This window comes from Taudactylus pleione, unplaced genomic scaffold (assembly GCF_031769625.1).
Source record: "Taudactylus pleione unplaced genomic scaffold, aTauple2 ptg000434l, whole genome shotgun sequence".
Classification (NCBI taxonomy): domain Eukaryota; kingdom Metazoa; phylum Chordata; class Amphibia; order Anura; family Myobatrachidae; genus Taudactylus; species Taudactylus pleione.
Window position 1 is genome coordinate 3,397,926 of NW_028284836.1, and position 23,983 is coordinate 3,421,908.

The following is a 23,983-nucleotide window of genomic DNA, read 5'->3' on the forward strand; positions in this document are numbered from 1 at the left end:
TATGGCTGGTAAATGGTGGGTGTTGGTGCATTATATGGCTGGTAATTTGGCAGTGTTGGCGCAACATATGGATGGTAACTGGTGGGTGTTGGTGCATCCTATGGCTAGTAACTGGTGGGTGTTGGTGCATCCTATGGCTGGTAACTGGTGGGTGTTGGTGCATCCTATGGCTGGTAACTGGTGGGTGTTGGTGCATCCTATGGCTGGTAACTGGTGGGTGTTGGTGCATCCTATGGCTGGTAACTGGTGGGTGTTGGTGCATCCTATGGCTGGTAACTGGTGGGTGTTGGTGCATCCTATGGCTGGTAACTGGTGGGTGTTGGTGCATCCTATGGCTGGTAACTGGTGGGTGTTGGTGCATCCTATGGCTGGTAACTGGTGGGTGTTGGTGCATCCTATGGCTGGTAACTGGTGGGTGCTTGTGCATCCTATGGCTGGTAACTGGTGGGTGTTGGTGCATCTTATAGCTGGTAACTGGTGGGTGCTTGTGCATCATATGGCTGGTAAATGGTTGTTTTTGGCACAGTATATGACTGATAATTTGACATTGTTGGCACAAGATATGGATTACATTTTCGGGGTGTTGGCTCAGTATATGGTTGGTAATGTGGGGCTGGTGGTGCAGCCACTGGGGGCATTTGTGCAATGGGTGGCATCGGTTTGGCACATGTGGGGTGTAGTCTGTGGTTGTGGCTAGGTATGATGTGTTACATTATGCTGTCCTATACATGCAGACATCCTTTGAAGGCATTATGGTCTGACAGTGACAGATTTGTGTAGAGCTAGAGTGGGACCTTAATTACCAGCTCTCTTATTACAGGGTTACTATCCTTCTCCAGCTATTGTACCTCTGACTCGCAGTCCCCTGGATATCTCCCCCACGGGATGCCCGATAAGCACAAAGTGCCTCTGTGATGCCATTAGCTCCCAGTGAATCCTCCTGAATCTTGGGCCAGCTCCGTGTGTCGGTGATAAACGCACTTTAGCAGAACATGCAGCTTGTACCCTGGCACCTGGCAATGGTCCGGGCTGTGTACTATACACTAACCCTTCATCTACCAAACAGGACAGTACAAAAGTACTGCGTAAAGGGTCCGAGTACCCCACTATTCCACCAACGTGCATGAGTAACGTTGTCATTTAGACCATCAGTATAACAGAGGAGCGGGAGGAGGATGGGCTGATAATTGTGCCTCATTCTCTGCAGATATATGGGTCTCTCCCTATGGAATACATATACATCAATCACAACTAAAAGTCCCAGGCACTGACTGGAGGGAGGGGGGTCATAAAATCCCTGAAGAAACTTCCAATGTGCTTTAATGTTCCCCAACGGCACAGAAAAGACACATTTAGTATGCAGAGAGCTGGAGACATGCATCCAATAAATCTGCATAAAAGGAGCAAAGTATAATATGGGCAGATGGTCAGTGATCAGACAACAGCTCGGGGGGTCCCACCATTGCCGCTATTCCCAACAGTACAACCGGCTGATACATATCTCCCCCCCCCCTGTTTTCTTCACCAGCACAAGACGGCCACATAAAGCGATATATTATGTTGTGCGCTTGCAGAAAAATGTACGTAAACAATATAAATGAAAGTAGATCACCAACCGTCACCTGGAGAGACTAGGGGGTAAATTTACTAAAGTGAGAGTTTTTAGAAGTGAGTTTTAGAAGTGATGTTGCCCATAGCAACCAATCAGATTCTACTTAACATTTAACTAGCACCTCCTAGAAGATAATAGCTAGAATCTGATTGGTAGCTATGGGCAACATCACTTTTAAAACTCACTTCTAAAAACTCTCACTTCAGTAAATTTACCCCTATGAGTTAAAGAACGGCCCAGCTTATTTACATTCACTGTGCTTTAGAAAAGGCCTGAAATGCCACTGGTCATGAAGGGGTTAATGTTTGCTGAGGCTTTAAGGCTATCACTAAGCTAAGACCCCTTGTAATGGGTTTAACAGGGATGTTCTTTTCTGTAAAAGCCGAAGCGATGACACGCAGTTATTAATGATGCCGAATATCCGGTAAGGCTGTCATTTGCTTTCCCCGTTAGATTTCATGGCATACATTATAATGGGATGCCTAAATGGGCTTAAATGCATCAGCAGCTGGTTGTCATGTTCTAAGCAAGCGTAATGGCGAGACCTCCAGAGCTGCCTCTATTGTACATTGCGAGTGCAAGCTCTTCTGCCACTGCTAAAGGCCTGGACACGGCTCCTCTCTGCCTCCCTTCAGCTACAGAAAGCTCACCTAATGCTCAGACCAGACTGAAGGCGTCGCGGGACCTGCTGGATTAGGGACATGTTCTTATTTAACACCGATCTGCTAATTACACCCAAATCCGTTGCCATTTTGCTTGGAACAATAGTTGCCGAGCATAAATAACCCGTCTAGTGTGCACAGTCAAAGTTCATTAGGCTGGGTTTACTAGGGTCAATGGAAATGTGCATTAAGCCGCAGCAACCAATGAAATATCTGCTTTCATTGTGTCATTTTACTGTGTCAACCATCTGCTTATTTCTGATTGGTCGCAGTGGGTTACTGCATTTTTGTAGTTAATAACCCATGCCTTCTGTTTACACAACTCATTTACTGACTTCCTAACAAATCACTATTCAACAACCCATCAAATTGTAGCAAAGCTGGAAAAGTAGTGTACCCTATTTTTATGGGGTACATCTAATAATATGGTGCAAACAGTAACTACCGGTATTTACTGTAACCCACGGCAACCAGATACCAAATTTCCAGCAGAACAGTGGATATCAGGTTGCTATAGGTTATAGCACATGGTTTCTCTCTGCTATTAGATTTATTCCATCTGCCAGAAGCTTTCTCCGTGTTGTAGTGACATTCCTGGAATAATATGTGGTCCGTTCTAGTTGCAGGAGAAATTTATTTACATAGGGGGTAATTGGTTTATGATTACTGGCGATTAGTGGGACAAAAATCCTGGAGAGTGTTAGTACTCTGAATATATACAATTTACACCAGAGTATACACTGCTATGCAGCAACACCAATCTGTAATACAGCTTGTGCTCGTCGGTATGAGCCCACAGGCAGTCACCCCCAAAATGGGTGGAAGTTGTTTTTAGGTCCGATATGTGCACAAATGTGATATAATTTTTTTTTAGCAGCCCTTGATTTTATTATATGGATTTTATCATTTGTTTTTATTGATTTGATTTTTAATTCTTCTACTTGTTAATTTTGTTATTATTATTCTTGAGAAGAATAGCAGAACATCATCCAGGTCTCACCTGCACTTTCCCATGTGATCTCGTAGTCTGAAATGCTGTGGTGATGTCACTATGACATCATAGAATTATCAAAACAAAACACTACAGTGCATCCGGAAAGTATTCACAGCGCTTCACTTTTTCCACATTTTGTTACGTTACAGCCTTATTCCAAAATGGAATAAATTCATTTTTGTCCTCCAAATTCTACACACAATACCCCATAATGACAATGTGTCAAAAGTTTTTTTGAGATTTTTGCTAATTTTATTTAAAAAACAAAACAAAAAAAAACTAAGAAATCACATGTACATAAGTATTCAGCCTTTGTCATGAAGCTCAAAATTGAGCTCAGGTGCATCCTGTTTCCACTGATCATCCTTGAGATGTTCCTACAGCTTAATTGGAGTCTACCTGTGGTAAATTCAGTTGTTTGGACATGATTTTGAAAGGCATACACCTGTCTATATAAGGTCCCACACTTCACAGTGCATGTCAGAGCACAAACCAAGCATGAAGTCCAAGGAATTGTCTTGTAGACCTCCGAGACAAGATTGTCTTGAGGCACAAACCTGGGGAAGGGTACAGAAAAATATCTGCTGCTTTGAAGGTCCCAATGAGCACAGTGGCCTCCATCATCCGTAAATGTAAGAAGTTCGGAACCACAGGACTCTTCCTAGGGTTGGCCGTCCGTCAAAACTGAGCGATCGGGGGAGAAGGGCCCTAGTCAGGGAGGTGGCCAAGAACCCGATGGTCACTTTGTCAGAGCTACAACATTCCTCTGTGGAGAGAGGAGAACCTTCCAGAAGGACAACCATCTCTGCAGCAATCCACCAATCAGGCCTGTATGGTAGAGTGACCAGACGGAAGCCACTCCTTAGTAAAAAGCACATGGTGTTTGCCAAAATGCAACTGAAGCACTCTCAGACCATGAGAAACAAAAGATGCATCAACAAGGCTGTGAATACTTATGTACATGGGATTTCTTAAGATTTTTTTTTTTTATTAAATTAGCAAAAATCTCAAAAAAACTTTTTACACGTCATTATGGGGTTTTGTGTGTAGAATTTTGAGAACAAAAATGAATTTATTCAATTTTGGAATAAGGCTGTAACATAACAAAATGTGGAAAAGTGAAGGGCTGTGAATACTTTCCGGATGCACTGTATATGACACAAAAAGTTTTATCAAAGTCATGGGTTGTGTGTCATGAGCGGCCTGCTATTTATCTAATGGGCAGAGCGACTGGCGTAGTAGTTAGCATTACTGCCACAGCAGGAGTTAAATTCCGGATTCCAGACCAAGGCACTATATAGTGTGGAGTTTGTATGTTCTCCCTGTGTTTGAGAGTTCCTTCCAGGTGCTACAGTTTCCTTCTACACTCTAAAAACATACTGATAGGTTAGCTGGCGTCTGACAAACAGTTAACCCGTGTGTGTGAGCATGAGATAGGGAATTCAGATCGTAAGCTCTGCTGGGGGCAGGGTACTGTGAATTACATATATATGCTCTGTAAAGCGCTGTGGAATATGTGTGCGCTATTTAAAAAACTGGTAATAAATATACTAAAGCAAGAGAGACACAGGAATAATGTTACTAGTATTACAGAAAGAGTGGTAATAAGCATTACAGGACTACGGCCCCTGCTATGCCTACAGTAAATATTACATTTCGTACCAATTTTGCTAATGCGATCCCCGTGCTTATGGTTTTTGTTATTAGAACAATGAGGACAGGGGTGTTGTCTGAAAACACTGAGCGACATCTTAAAAAAAAAAAGTTTGTGCAAAGCTTATATGGACTATGGCAACCAATCCAACCCTTGCTTTCATTTACCCACCTAAGCTACAAACATTAGTTACAGTCTGATAGGTTGTCACAGGAACCTTCCTCTTTATTTCCTTTCTTCCATACTTCATTTAATGTCCCTCGCTATGACAACTGGTGTGGGGAGCTGGCAGATTTGTGAGACCTCGATGAGAGGGCAGAGTTTATTCAGAGACCGCTCTGTGGGAACATGACTGCAATAGAGCGCACAGCGTCGGGCAAGAATTATGGTGCGAGGATTAGGGATGTGATCCCTACAGGAATCCTCACTTACACCCGCTGAGGGCTGGCATGGCTCTCTCAGGAAGGAACGTTGGAGGCTATCCAGCTCCTCTGTAAACCGGACAAGGCAATAAAGAGGATAGAAGTTACTCTACCCGTAAATGTCAAATATAAATATACTTTCTCTGGTACCGTACGGACGATATCACCTCAGTTTTCAATGTCACTCAGCCACAGGAAATCTGTCACTATAACATCCAATCACTTTATAGCCTGGACATACGGGTGCGGTTACCATGTTTAATGTGCGCTAATAAAAACCTATGCCTACAATTCGCTAGTCTACGGCCCTGTAAGGACTTAGGGCCTGGTTCAGCGCCTCAGGCAATGCACGTGTTCACGTCGATGAACGTTCTTCTGCCATTGCGCGTGCACGAAAATTCCCCAAACCCGGTATTATAGCGTCTGCGGACGCCGACAGTGGGAGTCTCAGTGCTTGCACATTCGGACGCACGGATGTACACCAGGGGAGCGCTCTGTAGCGGTATTTGCATAAAGCCGCAAACAGGTGACCGCCAAAAGACGCAGCCGCGTCCATCTCTGAATCACGCTCTTTTGTTCTGTATTTTATCCTTCATATCTCCCAGCAAAAAATAAAACAAAGATGAAATGTTCCTGCCCAGGCCTTCTGTGACAGAACAACGGAGAGTGTGCTGGGATGACATTACGCAGGAAGCCCCTTCTGGTATCAGGATGTCATTAGCAATAGTTATTTATCCAGCAGTCCTGAGTAATAATAATTAGGTATTTCATCCTAATGACCCTTCAGTCTCCCAACCGTCATTATCACCAAATAGGGGCAGAACCCTTGTGTCTGGCCGAATCACATTGCCCCAAATGCAATTACATGGCAGAACTTACACCTGCGCCCTCCTAGGGGGAACTCCTTGGGGCTGTATTACTGAAGTAGCAGAATTTGTTGCACCCCCATCCACTACATCAGGGCTCGGAGCAGCAAGGAGAGGATCAGTGAGGCGCAGCCAGTGCCTACATACAGTAAATGTGGGGTAGTATGGAGAGCGCACAATAACACAGAACATATCTGGAACATCAGGCTTGTGAGGAAGTAATAGATCCGCTGGAAGGAGGATATAAATCTGTCACAATTCACTTTACAAGGTAGTTGTCAGGGCTTGTACATTTACTTATGATCTACAAACAAAAAAGGATACCAAAGGAATTACACCTTGTAATAATGCAGAGCCCCTGTTAGGTCAGTCACGTGATATGGATGGATTTGTCTGACACTAGACGATGATATCAGGTAAGATAAATGTATAGGAGATATGATTGACACTTAGGACCTCATTCAGAGTCGGTCATAGCGGCCGCACGTTCGTACACCACCGATGTTCGCTATACAGCGCATGCGTAAAGTTCGCAATGCGCGTGCGCAAACTAGCCGCTACGATCAGAAATTTCTCTCTCCTTGAACACAGCCAGGTCGGTAGTTTGAGTGACAGATTGAGGCGTTTGTGGGTGGCAACAGGGGAAGGTGCTTGAAAACGGGGGAGTGGAGATCCGAACGCAGGCGTGCCTCATTATGCGAACGGCGTTTTATGGGAGTGCATAATTAACAAAGTAGTGTCATGGCACACGCGACATGGGAGGTTTTTACACTGACATGATCATAGAGCTTAAGAGAGGGTATGGTCAGCCTTAAGCTCTACGACCAGTTCCGATGGTTCCCGATGGTCTCGATTAATCCTTATATGCCCGGAGATGACGTATAATGCGTACGAGAAGGGGGTGTATCTTTTTGTCTTCTGGCCGCTTCCTCCCCTTGGTCGGCCAGCTACCGATCCGATCTTAGGGACGCAACATGCGAGTGCATCATTTGCATAACCGGCCCCTTTTCCCGTACGACCATGCGGCCGCAACGACCGACTCTGAATGAGGTCCTTAGAGCCGTATTCAATTTGAGCGGCCCGGAATACTTTTCCTCCTCCCGGACTTTTCGCCTACTTCGCCTGTTTTGCAGGCGGAAAAGTATCGCGCGCGTGCCCGCGTATCCCCATATTCAGTTTGAAAGTAGCCGAGATTGGGACCTGGCGAAACAGGTGGAAAGTACAGTGAGATTTGGGGTAATCAGCCTGACACCCCCCAAAAGATGCTCTGACATGGGGGTTAGCTATGGTACCCCCGATTTTTCTTGCTGAAGGTATTTGGGGTTTTTAAACGGGCTCAATAGCTGCTAAATAGCGTTTTTCTATACGTGGTGCAGAATAGTATTCAGGAGGTTTTTTTTCAGAAAATAACTTATCCCAGCAAATTTGGGGTACTTGAAAATGGGGGTCAGCATATTTTTAAGTTGCTAAAGTTAAGTTTAAAAAAACATGAAAAATCCACCTGCCGCAAGCCCCTGCATTGAAAAAAAACCCACCTGGGGCATACTTGGGGCCCCCCCAGAGTCAAGTTCACTAGTTTTTATCATTGTCCCCCAACATTTTTTTTTTCACCCCCAAATGCAAAGTGATTTTTTGGGGTGTCCTTAAGTTTTTTTTTTTTTTTTTTAAATGTTGACGCAGTTTACCTTTTGGGGGACTGTCTGAAGGCTGAACGGGAGTTCCCGCAACGTTGCACCCCAAAACCCCAATTCTGCACTTTTCTCCACCTGCTATTCATAGGCGAAACTTTTCCGCCTATTACATTGCATTGACTTTCCTCCTAGGCGAAAAGTCTTCCAAATTGAATACGGCGGAAAGTCAAAACAGGAGAAAATGACGTCATCAGCGAAAAAGTATCGCGGAAACTGACTTTTCACCTCAAATTGAATACGAGCCTTAGGCTGCAGGTTATCGGGTCAAAGTTCTAGGCCGCCCTTCCTCATCCCGGAGTGGCAGCCAGATCAGGGGTAAATGGAAGATGAATAAAAGAGCATCTGATCCATCGCTATAGTGTAGACGGCACATTCCCATTATACTTATATTCTGTTACACATCTGACTGCTTGGTTCTTGCAATCACCACTCTTTCAGTAACATTAGGCTTCCCTAGCTGCGGACGTTTACTCTCTCTGGTGTGAACTTCCCGTGTCGGCCTGTAACCCTGAACACGCCTGCACAAATGCAGGAATAAGGAGACGGGTCTATTTACTAAGCAGTGTTGGGAGACAGAGTGAAAAGTGATAAGGTACCAGCCCATCAGCTCCTAACTACCATCTCACATGTTGTGTTTGAAAAATGACAGTTGGGAGCTGATTGGCTGGCACTTTATCACTTTTCACTCTGTCTTCTAACACTGCTTAGTAACTAGACCCCATAGGCTCATCTGTCCTCACTGTATGCAGGATGGACCTGCCAGGGTGACGTGCCGACAGAGATAATGTACTCTCCTCAGACCTGTATCTTCCCTACGGCCCTGATAGAGATGCCCTCAGCCTGCAGCACAAGTTAATGTGTAAGCTCTAACAATACAGCGGGGTTTTCACCTGGCAGCTGAATGAGGTTTGTTTAGAGAGATGAAAGCAGCCTCCTCCATCTTCTGTACAGCTGGCTCTGAGCTGGAGGTGCGCACAGGTCAGAATCCATTCACGGTCTGATGCCCGGAGTCTCATCCCAGCCTCTATACCAGAGGGTATTTAACCCCTTTCAGTCATAGCCCAGGTGATTAAAGTAGCTGCAGAACTGGGAGGTAGTTAAACAGTCGATAGTCAAAATGTAGTCAGTGTAATGCCGACCTCACAATGCCGACACGCGGCAGTAATGTGATTTGAAGCATTTTAGCAAGCTTTACGGCCATGTTGAAAGCTATAATGCTGACACAGTCGTTAATATGCTTTAAATTCCATAACTACCACATCTGCGCTGTGCGGCCGACATTACATTTTAACCGACGACAACTCATACTGAACACAGTAATGATTTAATACTGAAGTGATCGAGTAATCTAATATTAATGTGTTTATTGCATTACGGAGGAGCATATTATAATAAAAACTATAGAAGTAATCTAAAATCTTAAATACGATTAAAAAACAGGTTTTAGCTGACAATACACACTAGTTTGGAACAAAATAAGGGGTCTATTTACTAAGCCTTGGATGGAGATAAAGTGAATGGAGATAATGTACCAACCAACCAGCTCCTAACTGCCACATCACAGGCTGTGGGGTCAACTTTCTAAACCTCGGATTGAAATAAAATGAACGGAAATAATGTACCAACCAACCAGCTCCCAACTGTAATTTTTTAAACAACACAGCCTGTGACATGGCAGTTAGGAGCTGACTGGCTGGTGCTTTATCTCTGCTCACTTACAATCTCCATCCAAGGCTTAGTAAATAGACTAAGTTTGACAGTTAGGAGGTGGTTGGTTGGTACTAATTAGACCCCTAATTCTTAGCCGCCATTATGACAAATATTATGAAGTGACCGCCAGGTTAAAAACAGCCGCTATATCGTAAGTAAGAGACAACGAGGCCGTGTAATATGGTCGCAATGCTGGCTGCTTTCTGCGTTCGGAAGTCCTATGCAAAAATCCGCCAGTATTCGGAGATGGACGCGTCTATGCAACCGCACCGAAGTCTAATATACAACCAAAATTATACATTTCTTATGTTGTATCTTGTGTTTTTTAAAGGCAAACGTAAAGTACTTTGAGTCCTATTGTGAGCAATCGGCTATATAATAACATTGTTATTATTATTATTTAGGCAGCGACGTATGCTCAGTTTGCTAAGAATCTCAATATGCGCTAGCATTCTCGGAATTACGTGCGAATCGGAATCAGGCCCTTAGTTAGCAAGTTCCACTCTGTCCACTATTGATCTATATCTACTGTAACCCAGAAGTAGGCAAACTATGGCTCTCCTGTGGTTGTGGAACTAAAAGTCCCAACAAGTTCTACAACCGGGAAGCAATCGGGAAGCCGACTGCCTAAATACCGGCAGCCGGCTTCCCGACTGTCATATCCCGCGCATTTCCCTGACGCCGGGAGACCGGCGCCCAGCATCACGATCGTAGTGATGCCGGGCGCCGCGAGCGGACAGCCGCGGGGGGGGGGGGGGGGGGAGGGTTAGGGCTCCCGGGGGGGACTTAGGGTTAGGCACCCCCCGGGAGGGTTAGGCTAAGGGGAGGGAGGGTTAGGCACCCCCGGGGGGGACTTAGGGTTAGGCAGCGGGGAAGGGGGTGGTTAGGGTTAGGCACTTAGAGGGGGGATTAGGGTTAGGCACTTGGGGGGGGGGAAGTTAGGGTTAGGCACCCCTAAGGAGGGTTAGGGTTAGGGGGATTAGGTTAGGTTAGTGTATACTCACCTATCCACGATCGGGATTTCCAGCGCTGTCGGGCTTCTGCTGCTTCTAACTCTGCTCCTGTCGGGCGGTATATCATACCCATTCCCTACAACCACTGCAAGTCCCTGCATACTGGGACTTGTAGGTGGTGCTTATTTATGAAATTTAGGATAATGCTAGATAGAATAATGTATGACGCTAAACCACATCGTTGCCCAATCTTGTCGGGGACTAAAACCAACAATGACACGAAAAAAAGTTTTATAATCTTATTATTACAAAAACAGTATACAGTAAGACTGTAAGAGGCCAGTTCTATTAGCGTTCTCAGCAAACACTGCTGGGGTAATAAAGATACTGGCAGAAATACAATACACTCCTTTATTGTTCTGCATTAACTGTATTTCCTTTAGCAGGTTTATTTGCTGAGCCCGGTGCTGGGTGACTTAAACGCAGAGCGTGCAGCAGTGACCGGTCACAGGAAACATCTCCCCAATTCCTGCCCTGCTCCACATGACGAGCGTGCCCGGCCTAATACAGGTTATTTTACGGTTCTATACACTGGCGGACTTACTGTGTCCTGACATTAAGGGGCTGAAATGTTCACAGAGTTGATCAATTTTTTGCTACTGCGCTAATATCCCTGAAAACACATAGGACGCATGTATTACACCGTGTACGCACACACAGGCGCAATTGTGATTCAGACCCTCGGTATCAGAAACGTATTAGGCGTTGGGAGGCGGCTATTCAGATGCACGGAGATGGTCTGTCTGAGGGACGCGAGAGTTCCACAGGTTTGTCGCCGATACTGGTTGTGTACACAGACGTGGCCCCAAGAGTGTAAGAAATGTGATGCGAATACGGTGTAGACTATTCCGTGCATACAGCCTACAAACCATGAACTGGAGCAGACACCTACGGAATCTAACTGTACGTTTTATTATACAAGAACAAAGATATATCATGGAAATGGGAATAAGCCTGAGAGCACGATTTTCTTTCTATGGTCTAGTTGGGTGTGGATTGAAAGATCTACAGTAAAAAGGTCGACAATGTCTAGATAGACACCAGATGTTAGAGTTAATAGGTCGACAGGGACAAAGGGTCGACACAATAAAGATCTACATGTAAGAAAGTCGACAAGTACAAATGGTCGACATGGTCAAAAGATCAATACATTTTTTTTTTTTCTAACCCTAATATTCACCCTAACCTTGGCGCCTAACCATAACCCTCCCTCCTGGTGCCTGACCCTAACCGTCAGGGTAAGTGCCTAAAGCTAACCCTCCCTCCAGGGGCCTGACCCTAACCGTCCCTTCTAGTGCCTAACCCTCCCTCCTGGTGCCTAACCCTAACTGTCGGGGTGTAAGTGCCTAACCCTAACCCTCTGGTAAGTGCCTAACCCTAACTGTCGGGGTGTAAGTGCCTAACCCTAACCCTATGGTAAGTGCCTAACCCTAACTGTCGGGGTAAGTGCCTAACCATAACCCTATGGTAAGTGCCTAACCCTTCGTTAAGTGCCTAACCGTCGCTCCTGGTGCCTAACCCTAACTGTCAGGGTAAGTCCCTAACCATAATGCTCTGGTAAGTGCCTAACCCTAACCCTCCCTCCTGGTGCTTAACCCTAACTGTCGGGGTAAGTGCCTAACCATAATGCTCTGGTAAGTGCCTAACCCTCCCTCCTGGTGCCTAACCCTAACTGTCAGGGTAAGTCCCTAACCATAATGCTCTGGTAAGTGCCTAACCCTCCCTCCTGGTGCTTAACCCTAACTCTCCGATAAGTGCCCGACCCTAAAAAAGAGAAAAAAAACAATTTAAAGAAAAAAAAATAAAAAGTGTCGACCATTTTTGTGTCGACATTTTGTCCATGTCGACCTTCTTGCATGCCGACCTTTAGTGTATCAACCTTTTGTCTAACATAGACATTGTCAACCTTTTTACTGTAGATCTATAGACCGGATCCTGGTCTAGTTAATGCAATCAAACGTCTCATTGGTTGACTACAGCACAACCTAAAATACCATAAAGGCTGAAGAAGTAAATGCATCATAGTAAATCATTTTGGGGAAAATTATTATGAATAACCTGAGAAACAAAAGCCAAATTGATTAAGGCTAGGAGACAGGATTGGTCCATCGTATACCTTGGTGACTCTTAACCCTATACTGCCAGGGGCCAATATATTTACCAAAACCATAGATCTAGCACTTAATGCCCTGAAAAAGCAAGTCAATTAATGATGGTTAGTTACTAATAATGCAACAATGTATCCATCCTTACCTGGAACGGGCAGGGGATGTGATATTCTCTACAACGTTCTTGGATCCATGTGGTCTCCCACACCCCTCGGTAAGCCTGCTCGTAGAAATAGCAGCCAATCACGACCAACAGGGGCACAAGGTACAAGACGCTAAACACGCCAATGCGGATCATAAACTTCACCAGTTTGTCCTGGTTTTCCTTCTCCAATGGGATTTCTATCCGCACTCGGTTCAAGGAGATAATCCCGGCCAAGAGGAGGGATACACCGACCACAACGTTTAGGCAGAGAGGAGCCAGGACGAAGTATCTCAATGCGTGGACATCATACAAGCCCACAAAACACACTCCGCTAATGTTGTCCCCTTCAATTTTGTTCATGGCGAGCAAGATTATGGTAAGAGTGCCTGGGATGCCCCAAGCGCTGGCATGAAATAACAGTGCTTTCTTCTCAATGGCTTCGCTCCCCCATTTTGGGACAGCTGCCAAGAACCAAGTGATGGTAAGGATGACCCACCAAACGCTACCAGCCATGGTGAAGAAGTAGAGGACCATGAAGAGCATGGTGCAGGCCTTGTTGTGAGATCCTTGGGTCACACTGGAGGCCTTGTACTGGCCAGGACTGGAAGCGTTGCATGCCACGCGATCCTCCAGGAGGAACCCGATGAAGAAGATCAACGACACCATCATGTAGCAGACGGCGTAGAATATGATGGGCCTCTCCGGGTAGCGAAACCTGGTGACGTCGATCAGGAAGGTCAAAAAAGTGAACAACGTGGCGGAGAGGCAAACGATAGATATTACTCCAATGAAGTATCGAGCGAAGGAGAGCTCTTCCCTTCGGAAGTACATGTGTGGGCAGGGTGGAGAACAGTCACGCACTCCAAGGAAAGAGTAACCCAAGTCGGGGTCGATTTTTAGCTCCCGGGGGCACCAGAAGCCGTAGTCTCTTTGCACTGATAGAGGGGTGTCATCTGTGGGCTCCCGGGAGACGCTGATGTCCACCATCCGGGGGTAAGGTTCGTCACAATCTGGGAATCTACAACACAACAAAAAAAGCATTACGTTGTTAGTAAGAAGACTTATCCAGCTTCGCGGGCAGCACGTATCTGTTTTTCCTGAACTAGAGAATAGAAGAGGACCTGCGAGGTCCATAATTTGAGTTATTACACTATTCTTACCATATCCTTTGTCACAAAGTCAATTAACTTTAACTATGTAACAGCTGAACCTAGAAACCTGCCATGATCTCAACCGTATAAGTTGGGGTAGGTTCCTATAAGTGAGATAGGTTCCTCATAAATTAGGGGGTGGTTTTTCAGGCCCTAAACAAACTTCTGGTGATATGGGTGTCTTAGTACTCCATTGCAAAATTGTGGAAGACCCCCATGACAATTCATTAGCCCACCCAGTGTGCTCATCATCTCTGGTGCATGGTAGCAATCACTAGTGACCGTGGGCAATAAGGAACGCCATTCTGCTACAAAGACTATAAAAATGCTCAGTGCTGGAAGCCACAAGGTCCATCCACAAAACGGTCTGGCATGCAACGCTACATCACCACCTACATGTGCAGGAAAAGTTCAAGAGATGCTTGTGAGAAAGCTGTCTTTATGGGGGAAGCATCTTTTCTATGCACTCCAGACTGGCTGTCTGTAAGTCTACTGGAAACCCTGCCTGGGGCAAATCAGCCTGTAATGGAGAACCGCAGGTGAAATGAAGTCGCCTACAGATATACTATAACTACAGTGAATACAATGTCAAACATATCCTGTTCTGCCACAATATGGGAACCTTCAAACAAATACAAGATGATTTATAAGAGGGTTGTGTTTAGAAATAGTCAGCCATGTTTGCTGTGATTTACCACGGTTACTCTACAGGATTCCCTGACCTCCTGTGCCCCAATTTACAGCGGGACACACCCACCCTGGTTTACTGGCACGCTACAACCCCCCTTCCACAAGCAGTTAGTTTTGTGACAGCGGGAAGCCTGGAATAACAGGTGGTATCCTATTTCAGACCTAGTAAAATCAAAATAAATCAAAGAAAATAAAAACCGAACAGTGATCAGTTAGAAAGATTGGGCCTGACGTGGGGGTTGCCCGGAAGCTCTTCCGTATTGTGCGCTAGGAAATTAATGCATGTATTTGCGTGTATGCAGTGCTATGCGAATCTTGTAGTCTGTACGCATCTTGCAGTCTGGGTACGTATTGTTTGATATAAGTCGTCAGCATCGACTTGCAACACCTTAGTGAACTTTGTCGACATTACAAGGACCCAATAGCACCAAAGTCCGCCTCTGCAGCCGCAAGCGTAGATGCAATCGGAATGTGTATGTCTCCGCATTACCCGCATGTTCCCGGAACACATGCCATGCGAAACATACAAAATACGCTCCGCAATCAGACGCACTTTTAAATTGGAATTGGGCTGACTGAGCCGGACACAGATGTGTGTTCTGCCTCAGTCGCGTAATGTTCTTCTGCTATTGTGCATCCTGGACTGAGACGCCCGCTGTCAGCGTCTGTAGACGCTGAATTAATGTGTGGTGCGTCCTACTACGTCACCATTAGTCTCGCCATAGAAACGTGCACCAGCTATATGGCAGGGACAGTTTCACCCTCCGTGCATGACCTGCAACGTGAACGGCACAACAGTTTTCAGCGATGTGCCGGCAACACCCCCATAAGACGCAAAAAACTGTGCGTTTTTTTAACCACCCCCCTATTACCTAACAGTCACCATCCAGGTACTCCCCTTACATTTCTGCTACCGTGCGTCCAAATCTGTACTGTGACTCAGGACGCACGCGTTTCCACAGCCCACGCTACGCCAAACATATCCATGAGCTTATAAAATTCATTGTAGGTCCGCTGGCACAACCTGCGGCCCGGGAGCGTGACTCACACACGTGCGCACAAGACAAAACATTGTCCGTTTGCGTAGATATCGGCAGAACACTCGGACTCAGAATCGGGAATTATGTGGTGTTTATAAGTTTTATATTATTATTTATACTGTGTGTTCCGGTGGCTGCATTTTTGAGTGTCAAAAAATAACTGAAATTCCAAAAACATTTCTCGTAGACAAAGAATTCTCACTAGGCAATTGCTTGGTGTGTGGGTGTTGTGTAATCCTGACAATCTAACAGAATGGGACCCTGAAGTACGGCCACGGACATTTATTTGGACTTCATGAATTTATATGTATTGATGCGGGTTCTCTCCAAACCAAAAAAAATTATATTCTACCACTAAGCTATTCAGTTTCTGAATCAGAAAACAGAGATTGTTCCTGTCATGACCTTTCCCCTGTAGTTTAATTTATAGAAACAGACAGTCTCTCAGCTGTCTCCACCTCAGCCTCCCAGTCCTGACCATAAAAGTACATTAGTCCCAGAGCATTTCCAGATCTAAATCATGATGCTTATGTGAGATGTGCTACGGCTCCTGTAAAATGTACCGTTCCCTTCAAACAGGGGCATATTGTTGGCTTAACCGATACTGGTGAGAATGCAGGTTATCAATTTTCAAGCAACATCACTGACAGATAAGGTGTTTTATACCCCATGCCTCAGTCATTTCACGGGTTCAGAGCAAATCCATACGTTCCTTATGTTTAAGTCACACAATGGCTGCCTCAGTGAAGACGCTGGTTTCTAGTGAACCAATAGCTTCCTTCTTATGGGTATTGCCTCAGCTCACAAAATGGCCGCCTTAGTGAAAATTCTGGTTTCTAGTGAACCAATAGTCTGCATTCTTGTATACATTGGTTCATCTCGCATAAATACTGCTCAAGTGAAGACACTAGGTTCTAGTGAACTAACAGGTTGCAATGCTATGTAAACTTATTCAGCCTACAAAATGGCCGCCACAGTGAAATTGCTGGTTTCTAGTGAACCAATAGTCTGCATTTATATGAGATCACTGCCGTTCACAAGTTGACTGCTTACACCTTGGGTAGGCGACAAGAACACTTTCATAGGAGCAGCACTTAAGGGTCTGTTACTTGGGCTAAAAAACAAAATAAATAACCACCACAAGAAATACTTTACCTGCTACATTCCATTTCTTCAGGCCACGCCACGCCAAACATATCCATGAGCTTATAACATTCATTGTAGGCCCGCTGGCACAACCTGCGGCACGGGAGCGTGACCCGCCCATACTCGGTGCAGACGGGAGCGTACAGGGCACACAGGAAAGGCCTGAAGTCTTTGGAGCACTCCAAATTCACCATAGGGTGGAAGGGCTGAAACACAAAACAATGCATAGCGGATGAGCCAGTGTACACATACAGCACCACCGTAATGTACAGAATTAGTTAATTAATAGCCCAAATCACAACGAGGTTTGTTAACAGTAGCCATGAAATCTGAAACCTCCGGGTGAAGCCAGACACAGGAGCACATGTGTGAATAATTCATTAGCATGTTTTTGGATGGCTTAATTAGCCTTGAATAATGTCATTTTCTTTTATGTCATCGTGAGACAAGCTAGGTGGTAACTGCTCGAGCTGTAAACGCGCACATAAATGCGTCTCGTTTATTTTGCCCAATGGTTATTATTATGAAAGTGGTCCAGTGCTGCGTTGCTAGAACATGTGTGCTCCAAATATGCTTAAAGGGGCTTGTGGCATTGCTGAATTTTCGCCTGTTGGGGGAAAGCGTCTTGCGTGTTTTTGCACTGTGCACGTTGCAGAACTGAGCACATGCAGGTACGGGTAATGCAGAATAGTGAACAGTTTTATTGCATCTACATTTACGACTAAAGGGGTGTAACTGGGCTTTAACGTGGTGTTCTCATGTATAGGACGGGACGTATTAACAGGGAAAACGCTGTAAAATCCCCCAAAATTAAGTTTTCGGGGGGGTTTACCAGAATTTCCCTATGTACAAAACACCGCATTGGGTAACGGCGCCTTCAGGTGGCCCTATGGGCTTCTTTTCAGGATGCTCCCCCTTGAAGTCCCTCTGTCCGGAGCCATCACAAAGGATCTCTCTTATCGGGAGAGCGGTCTTTTGTCATATTCTAGGTACATAACGCAGTAGTGTAGGATGTACCGTATCACGCTAGCGATGCTTAGTACATCCCGTCCTTAGTGTGTTATATGACCGCCTCAGGGTTTCTATATACTTTGCCGGTTAGAAAGTCGACATTCTTGTCAACATGATGATGCCGGCACGGTCATAATGTTGACAATTGAGCATAATGACACTGATGAAATGTTGGCATGCTGAAAATGTCTACAATCGGCGGTGCGGCTGTTTCGGTGAATGCGGAGGCGCGTTACCCTAACTCTCATCCTATCCCTATCTAGACAGCTGCGATTAATGTGTTTGGGGGTTGCAGCTAATGTCACCGGCTGTGGCTTATGTTGCAGGTTGTAGCTAAGGTTGCTAAACCGCGTTTGCGGCGGCTAAGTATGTCCCTATTCCTACGCCTAACCCTAATGTCAGCATTTTGCAAACTGTCGGCATTTCACTTGTTGACATTTACACAGTGAACATGTCGACATTTATAGGTCGCCATTTATACGAGGGGATGCGATCAATATGCTGACCTCATCCTCTCCTCAGAGCCCACCGCAGGTAAAGGCGAGTAAGATGGCAGGGATTTGTAATACACAAGGCATGGGAGCTGTGCAACAGGTTAAAATTGAGGGGAGAGCAGAGTCAAAAAAGGAACATATGGGATGAAGCATGGTACAGTAACATAAAAAGAAAACGTACACGTAGGCTCGGTGAAGCAGAAAGAATAGTACAGCATAGTGTATTATGGGCCTCATTAATCAACGAGTTTTATCATTCACAACGAGTGACAATGGTACTCCAGCCAATCAGCTCCCAACTGTCATCTGCTTGAAAAATGACAGTCGGGAGCTGATTGGCTGGAGCACCATTTATCATACGCAACGAGTTTTATCTCTCTCTGTGAATAATAAAACTCGTTGATAAATACCGCCCTCTGTACTTTATACAGTGACACGGCTCCTATAGAATTCCATGTTTTACTTTAGCGCTGGGAACACTGCAGGCACTGTGGACTCTAAGGGGTAAATTTACTAAGACGGGAGTTCTATTAAGAGGTGATGTTGCCCATAGCAACCAATCAGATTCTACTTCTCATTTATCTAGCACTTTCTAGAAGATAATACCTGGAATACGATTGGTTGCTATGGGCAACATCACTTCTTAATAGAACTCCCATCTTAGTAAATTTACCCCTAACACTGCAGAACACAAAGCTCGTTACACTGTTGGTTATTAAGCACCGGCTTCGTAGTAATTAATAAGTGTTGCTGAAGCACAGTAAATGCCCAATTTTAATGCTTGTGTTTTCTGGGCTTTATTAAGTTTCTCTTTACAAAAAATATAGATACTGGAAGCACATGACTAGAATGTTGCATAATCCTAATGAAAGTTCTGTAACAGTCTGTGTTACCAACTACTTTGCATGGAGCATTGAGTAATAACATTATCTCACTGTGGCACAGATTCAGTTTTATAGTACAGTACATATACAGACAAATATTAGGATACCATGTTAAATTCCTTACAGCCAAGATACCAGGATCTTATGAATGTTACTATTGCATTAATAGCGGTGGAAAGCATGAACTGATTTGACAAAGGTCCGTTATGTGTCTGAGACCTGGCTGAAATGGATTGTAAAAGGGATGTCGTGATCAATAATTCAAGGTAGAACACTGTAAAGAGCCCATTCGGACATTTATGTTTCAGTGACAGACTTTCCCCGTCTCAGTGACCACCATGTAACCTATTAAGTCATTATGAACCAGGATCATGGGATGTAGTTATATGACACAATCCCAACGCCAGCTAAGGAGTTATGACAGGCGTCAAGATACAGACGGCCGATATAATCCCCACGCCGGAAAGTAGTGGCACGGCGGGCCCGATCGAGGTAAGTACGGGCATCCGTTCTGCTCAGCTGCGGGCTGTTAGGGCTAGGCACCCCCCCTGGGAAGGTTAGGTTTAGGGCGCAGGAGGGGAGGTTAGTTTTAGCACTAACGGAGGGAGGTTAGGGTAAGGCACTAGGGGAGGGGGGGGTTAGGCACCCATAAAGGCAGGTTAGAATTAAGGGGGGGGAGCTGTCGGGATTCTGTCCTGCCAGGCTAAACAACCGCCGGTAACACAATCCCATTCCCAGAATCACCACTGAGGTAGGCTTTTTAATTTGCATGCTCAACTAAAACAGTGTATAATGCAGATTTATGTATTCACGGGGAACCGGTATAATCACTGAGGCGCGCTGTGAGGTCACTGGTCTCTGAATAAATGATAGGTTGTATTTTCATGGGAATTAGGCCAGCACAAAATGGCTGCCCCCACTGTATGTAGATTGAGGAGTGCGCACTATAAAAATCACACCTGTCTTCTCATGGTTCAGCGAGAAAGCCAAATAACGGTACCGGTGGCGGAATGGAGAATCTGGTATCTAACATCATGGTTGTAGCTAGACTGAGCCCAGGAAGATGGGTGATGTGCAGACGGCGGTGGATTGGACTGAACGACATCCTACATAGATCACAAGCTAAGGACCTCACTGGTGGGTCGGCATTTGGCATACACACCGGATAACTAGGCCCCTGGCAGTGTCCTCTCTCCAGCTGACCACATGTCCTCTCTCCAGCTGACCACATGTCCTCTCTCCAGCTGACCACATGTCCTCTCTCCAGCTGACCACATGTCCTCTCTCCAGCTGACCACATGTCCTCTCTCCAGACCACACAGGGAAGACATTACCAGGACATGATTTACATCCCAAGAATACCGCCTCAGCCAATCAAACACACACATACCTGTAACCATACTGCTGCGCTGCCACTCAACAACCACAGTTAATGAATCCTTCAAGAGCATGTGGCCCTCCATCTGCTGTGGAACAACACATCCCAGCATGCCCTGCCACAGTTTTACACATGCCCTAATAGCAAAACTGTGGCAGTACACTCTGGTATATGTAGTTCCACAGCTGCTGAGACGCACGTTGAATACCACTAATACCACTCTAAAAGCTTAAATCATTGATATTTACTTCCTTGAATTTTCAACATGGGACGTGTTCTAGATGCCAGAAGGACGATGTGAGGAATACTACTTCTAGTGGTTCTAATGCGCTAGTCAAGTACGGACTCTACAGGGCCTCATTTATAAAGCGCAAAACAGCCACAGTATGGCGGACACTGGTTTCTGGTGTAGTTATGAGACCGGCGGCATCTCAATACCGACAGGGGAATCCCGACAAGGGACTTAAGATACGCATCAAAATACGGACGTCTATCTTAATCACGACGCCGGAACCCCGAAGGATGCCAGCCCGAACGAGGTAAGTCCAGAGGGGCCCCTAGCGATAGCTGCATGGGGGGAGGGGGGGAGCATTGCGGGGTTAGGTTTTGGGGGAGGGGGTTAGGCACACCTAGGGGGGAGGGTTAGGCACCACTGGGGAGGTTAGGGTTAGGCACTAGAGGGGACGGTTAGGTTTAGGCACGAAGGGGGAGACTTAGGTTTAGGCACTAACGGGGAGGGTAAGTATACTTACCCGACCAATTCGGGATCCCAACCATCAGGATGCCGCTGACAGTATTCTGACAGGAGTCATCCTGACAGTCAGCATCACATACCCATTCCCGGCTGCCGTGCCTTATTTTATCATGATGTGCTTAGTTAATATCAGTGCAGTGTGGGGACATGTGGCAATTGTGTTTCCTCCCAACGCCTGGTAATGGGCATCTCTGCCCTGCATAGTGCAAATTGCAATGCTAAATTGGATGATGTATCAAGCAGGAGATGTTGCCCTCAGTAACAAATCATCTCTGAGGTAGCATTTATCAGGTACACTCTATAAAATGATAGGTAGGAGCTGAGTGGTTGCTATGGGTAACTTCCCCACTCTTTACACTGATTAATACATCTCCCCACTGAGATCTACCATCTCTGAACTATAGGCCTGATCCAGAGATGTTCGCTAACCCGATGGTTAGCGCACAACTCTGATGTTTTGGGGTCTGCCCCCCTCCCCACCGCCCCCAAGCTGCAGCATGATTAGCATGCTGCAGCATTTGGGGAGAGAAGCCCGGCGTGGCCACTGTTCCGACGTGCCCGTTTTCAGGGAAAGAGGAGGTCAGGGTGCGCGCTGGTGGATGCAGGTTTCCTGGCTTTGTAAGTGACCAGCACCCGGTCGGGCTGTGGTAAGTTTCAGTTTCCGCAGCCTGGTCAAAGGCTGCACCCTTGGTCGCAGCGGTGGTATCGCAGATGCAGAAAGGAGGTGTCCATTTCCTACAGATACCTCCTGCTGCATTAGAATATTGGTCCAGCCCAAAATGGGCGCCCTCACTGTGTATATGTAGACTGAGGGGTGTACACTGCAAAATAACCCCACCCCCCCTCCCAAACAAAGTGCTATAACCAATAGCAATCAAAGTCCCACTCTCATCTAAGCAGTGTAGTTTAGAAGAGAACAACCTGTCTGACTGGTTGCTATGGGATACAGCACATTTTACTGCGCCCCAGTGTTCATTAGGGTGAGGAAGGATATAATCACATATGGGATGTGTGGAAGAACACACCTGCGATGCTGGAGGGAATATTTCATGCGGTGTGGTAAAGGGGTTTGGTAACCTGTGCTATTAACCAGGACAAGTGCAGGTATTAGAAGGGAAGATCAGCTTTCAAAATAACGTCTCTGAGCCAAAAACTGTGAATCAGGTGCACGGGCTCCGGTGCCAGGAGATGCCAATATAGCTTAGACGGGAGACACAATAACACGTCTCCATATCGCTGCAATGTACCCTAAGCACACTTACAACAAGCCAGGGTGGTAATCTAAACTTTATTAAGGGCTCACAATTAACTTACAACATAGTTGCCTACTGCCAAATTAGGGCGAGACCTCCCGGACTCAATGAAAATCAGGCATATTTCTTTACTTGTCTGCAAAAAGGACGGGAAAGTGCCACGATGGAGCAAACTGTGCCATCAAGCCCTTCCCACTACAGCGAGCACTGAGTGGGCAGGAGCGGAATGACGAAAACAGCATCATGATATGCCTCGTCCCCAACCACAGGGCTCATTAGTATTTCACACTGATAATCTATATAATAAAATCGACTGCTGATAAAAATGATGTCATCACATTCGAATGTAATGACAGTTGGTCTGACCGCTGATCCCTCCCCCATGGCCAGAGATGTACAAGAGAAAATGAGGGGGAACAGTGAAAGAGAGAGACAGTGGGAGGGGGAGAAAGAGAGGTGGGTGGTGACAGAGAAAAAAAATAAACAATAGCCAGGCTATGCCGGGAATGGGATGTAGTCAGGTTACCAGCGGCCAGAATCCCGACACTGAAAGCTCAACATGGGACTAAAGATAGGTGTCGAAATCCCGACGGCTATCATTAGCCCCACACTGAAATCCCGACACCCGCCATACCGAACGAAGGTAAGCAGGGTGTCTTAGGTTGTAGCCACAAGGGGGGGGTGGGTTTAGGGTTAGGCACCCCCCCCCCCAGGAGGGTTAGGTTCAAGGTGCGGGAAGGGGAGGTTAAGGTTAGGCACTAGGGGGGGGAGGTTAGTAGGGTTAGGCACCACTAAGGGAGGGTTAGGGTGCTTACCATCCCCAGTCGGGATTTTGAACCGATGGTCTTCCACCGTCGGTATTTGATCCGGCGACTATTCAACCGCCGGGATTACACACCGGTTCCCTGGGAACATCTCAGATAGCTGCATATACAGGCAGACACTGGTCATTTGCTGTCCCTCATAGTCACTGGGGATTATTTACTGACATTGCAGGTCCCCATAGGTACAAATCAGATACTTGCAGGGTAACCAAATGTCAGTAACTTTACCCATTGGTGGTAAGGGAGGGAAAATAACATTACTAGTAGTAAGTAAGAAAAAAAAAAAAGCAGTGATCAGTAAAAATAAGACCCATCTCTGGGCCCAATTCTTACAGTATGTGGGCGCTAATGCAAATCGCAGCTGCGATTCCGTACGCAGCTTCTGACCGAAAATATGACTACTCTACAGCTGCCTGGAAATGTACCGAGACACCTGCCGGCAGCTTCGCAGATCAAAGCAGCTCTGCGCAAATACGCAGCG

At 46.0% G+C, this 23,983-nt stretch overlaps 1 protein-coding gene across 3 annotated transcripts in view; it reads right to left on the bottom strand.

The window, feature by feature from the left end:
• Positions 1-23,983, bottom strand: part of FZD3 (frizzled class receptor 3) — a 75,236-nt gene that overhangs the window by 18,767 nt on the left and 32,486 nt on the right. For all 3 annotated transcript variants that reach the window (XM_088447556.1, XM_088447555.1, XM_088447557.1), the window contains 2 exons: positions 16,914-17,110; positions 12,878-13,895 (listed from right to left, as the gene is read on the bottom strand). In XM_088447556.1, coding sequence (XP_088303682.1) covers positions 12,878-13,895; positions 16,914-17,110 — 1,215 coding nt within the window. The remainder of the gene's footprint in view (positions 1-12,877; positions 13,896-16,913; positions 17,111-23,983) is intronic.